Source organism: Octopus bimaculoides, chromosome 15 (assembly GCF_001194135.2).
Source record: "Octopus bimaculoides isolate UCB-OBI-ISO-001 chromosome 15, ASM119413v2, whole genome shotgun sequence".
In the NCBI taxonomy this organism is placed as follows: Eukaryota; Metazoa; Mollusca; class Cephalopoda; order Octopoda; family Octopodidae; genus Octopus; species Octopus bimaculoides.
In genome coordinates this window covers 38155584-38156540 of record NC_068995.1, presented here as the reverse complement: position 1 = coordinate 38156540, position 957 = coordinate 38155584, and the positions used below count along the sequence as shown (strand labels likewise).

The window sequence follows — 957 nt, the reverse complement described above, 5'->3', positions numbered from 1 at the left end:
CAAGTTGTGGGAAATTCGTCTTTTTTAATAGTATATCATAATTGTGTACATAATTCCGGATGGTTATACCTTTTTCCGTATGAAGAGAGATAGACGCAATATTGTAAAATTATGAATTGTATTGGTAGCAGTTCATTCCACAATCATTTGAATGTTAGCTTGGTGGTGATATTGCAACTCCTCTGTTATATTCAGAATGCATTTGTTCTACTCATTTACAATTTCACATAAGGTGGTATTCGAATTTTTACTAGCAGGACATCCAACATCTCAAGTGTTTCTTATGATATTTGGTATACATGACATAACGTAAAAAAATGTGATTCAAAGAGTTAAACTTTATGCCACAATACTTGTGTAGATCTTGTGATACATGAAGTAGATTTTGATGGTAAAAGCAGTAATTTGGTGTAAAATATGAATGACATTTACGGGTCATGGAAAGGAGTAACATTCGTGAAGAATTAAATTGTAAGTATGCGGCTAAGTTTAGAAATTGCGTATATCTTCAAACACTCTCAAGATTAGGAATCGAAGAAATGTCATAACGTGTTAGTCAATTTATATGTAAAATGTACCCTTCGTAATTTATTCCATTGGAAAATATATCTCATCCACAATATAATTCCAGCCTTTCATTTGCAAAGTAATCGTTTCGACTGAAGAGAAAGAATTGAATTCATCAATAAAGGCTGTAAAAAACCAGTATGAAAAATAGATAAGACAAATTATAAGCTTCAATTCAAGTTAAAATCGTGAGTTATAACTGACAGTGAGTAATGTCTTTAAAGAACGAAATTATTATATCTAGTGCAATTCGAATATATTAGTGGGAAAGTTCGCAAAGAAATTCTTTCATGTCCAGTTTACCTCAGTTTATAATATCATTTTCACATTGAATTTTAAGAGTGTGTGTGTGTGTGTGTGTGTGTGTGTGTGTGTGTGTGTGTGTGTGTG

At 31.7% G+C, this 957-nt stretch overlaps 1 protein-coding gene across 1 annotated transcript in view; it reads right to left on the bottom strand.

The window, feature by feature from the left end:
- Positions 1-588: 588 nt before the first annotated feature.
- Positions 589-957, bottom strand: part of LOC106875110 (acetylcholine receptor subunit alpha) — a 2552-nt gene continuing 2183 nt past the window's right edge. Inside the window, exon 2 of the mRNA XM_014923093.1 lies at positions 589-692. Within this exon, the coding sequence (XP_014778579.1) occupies positions 589-692 (104 nt within the window). The remainder of the gene's footprint in view (positions 693-957) is intronic.